We start from the raw sequence: 2,159 nt of genomic DNA on the forward strand, positions 1-2,159 counted from the left end.
TATTACCACATTCCAAACATCCTTCCATCCCCAGACCTGCGAGTCCATCATCCCCACAGAGGGGGGACAGGGTGAGATTGGGGGGTGGGAATAGGAGAGCGGGCAGGGCTGCCCCGTGTCCAGAAGTCCCCACTGACACATGAGCATGGAGTGAAAAACAAACTTGCATGATGGGGACCCGGGTCCCTGGGACCAGCAGGGACAGCCACACACACAGACCGTCTGGCTTGGTCCTGGAGCGTCCATCCTGCAGAAGGAACATGTGGATGTGACCATGGGAAGAAGTAGCTGCAGGAGAAACCACCTTAGCTCCTCCAGTAAACAACGAGGCAGGACAATGACAGGGACGGGCAGAAGCGGTCACCCTCTCAGCACATAGAATGCAGGGGCGGGGGGCAGTCAGTGTTCAGATGGCAACAGGGGCGCACGGGACGCCCCACCTACTGCTGTGATGATGAACATGGGCACCGACCAGGAACAGACTTGGGACCATCAGTGTCCACTTGGTCCCAAAATATGCACCTGGAGCTCCAGGTGGCCTTTGTTTGGCTGGAACTTGGCAGCTGAGATCCACAGGACAGATTTGGGGCGAGCTTGAAAGTTCAGGATCCTGAGTCTTCTTGGAGGGACCGCGCCTGGGAGGTGCACTGACCTGGGGCCCGGGGTTGGCAAAGGAGGGGCCGGGGTTAGGGTTTCAGGGGTGCCCATGCATAGGACGTGGTGAGACGGGAGGAGACTGCTCAGGGAGCTGAGGTCAGTTGAACTCTCTGCCCTACAGCTTCTCCCACAGGCGGCGTGGACAGTGGCGGCACCTGTTAGTCACTGAAGCTGGTGAGGCCAAGCAGAGCAGGAGCTGAGATCCCTGCGGGTGGAGCGCCAACCAGGGCATGGAGAGAGGTCAGTGGGGAAGGACAATGCTGGTCACTTGCAAAGAGACACCGCAGGTCCAGCACTGGTAGATGGTCCCGGCACTTTATTCCTCTAGACGTTCATGCAGTAATGGCTCCAGGGGGGAAGAATCTCACGGCTGTGACAGAATTTGTGCTCCTGGGTTTCCCCACCCAGGGGACCATGGTCTTCCTGCACCCGATGCTTTTCTCCCTGGTCTACCTGTGTGCCCTGCTGGGGAACGGGCTCATCGTCCTCATCACCACCCTGGACCGGCACCTCCACACCGCCATGTACTTCTTCCTGAGGAGTCTGTCCTTCACGGACTTCTGCCTCATCTCAGCCACAGTTCCCAAGTTCATTGCCAACTCTCTGAGGCACAGCAGCTCCATCTCCTTCCCGGGCTGTGTCCTCCAGGTCTTTGTGATGATTTTCTCAGCAGGTTCAGAGCTTTACCTGCTCACGGTGATGAGCCTTGACCGCTATGCTGCCATCTGCCACCCCCTGCACTATGATTTCATCATGAGCAGGGACAGGTGTGTGCAGCTGACAGCCGTGTCCTGGCTGAGTGGGTGTGTCATGTCTGTGATGAACACAGCTGGAACCTTCTCATTGTCCTACTGCAGGTCCAAACTGGTCCACCAGTTCTTCTGTGACATCCCCCAGTTATTGGCTATTTCCTGCTCAGAAAATTTAATGAGAGAACTTGTCCCCATTCTCATTAATGTGGTGTTGGATTCCTGCTGTTTTATTTTCATCATCATTTCCTACATCCACATCTTCTCTGCTGTCAGGAAGATCCCATCCACAGAAGGGAAGGCCAAAGTCTACTCCACCTGCCTTCCCCACCTGCTGGTTGTGGTGCTGTTTCTCTCCGCTGGATTCTTTGCTTATCTGAAGCCGACCTCAGAGACTCCGTCCATGTCTGACCTGGTCATTTCTATGTTCTACACGATGGTGACCCCCACCTTTAATCCCGTCACATACAGTCTGAGGAACCAAGCCATGAAGTCGGCTATGGGCAGACTGATGAAGGGGAGACTCACCAAAATATAATAGAGAAGATTAGTTCACAACTCTATTACAAGACATTTATTTTAAATTTTTCATCATTCTTTATATTCTTATAGTTATGTTTAATTCCATTGTATAATTTAAAAAAATATATGCTTATTTTTAAATTATATTTAAGATACTTCATATACTCCTATAGCTTGTATTTTGCTCTTTTGGCACTGAATGTTCTTTGGTATTCTGTGTGTACTGGGGTG

The 2,159-nt window shown here is 52.5% G+C and overlaps 1 protein-coding gene across 1 annotated transcript; it reads left to right on the forward strand.

Moving 5' to 3' along the window:
- The first annotated feature begins 999 nt into the window (after nt 1–999).
- LOC119250851 (olfactory receptor 14A16-like) lies at nt 1,000–1,944 on the forward strand. Its single transcript, XM_037518439.1, has one exon. It carries the CDS (start codon nt 1,000–1,002, stop codon nt 1,942–1,944), a length of 945 nt encoding a protein of 314 aa, XP_037374336.1.
- Nucleotides 1,945–2,159: the final 215 nt, after the last annotated feature.

This window comes from Talpa occidentalis, unplaced genomic scaffold, assembly GCF_014898055.3.
Source record: "Talpa occidentalis isolate TD23 unplaced genomic scaffold, MPIMG_talOcc4v2.1 talOcc4.18, whole genome shotgun sequence".
In the NCBI taxonomy this organism is placed as follows: Eukaryota; Metazoa; Chordata; class Mammalia; order Eulipotyphla; family Talpidae; genus Talpa; species Talpa occidentalis.

Bases quoted from the DNA above. Each gene is read 5' to 3' on its own strand.
- LOC119250851 (XM_037518439.1), top strand. From the start codon at position 1,000: ATGGCTCCAGGGGGGAAGAATCTCACGGCTGTGACAGAATTTGTGCTC.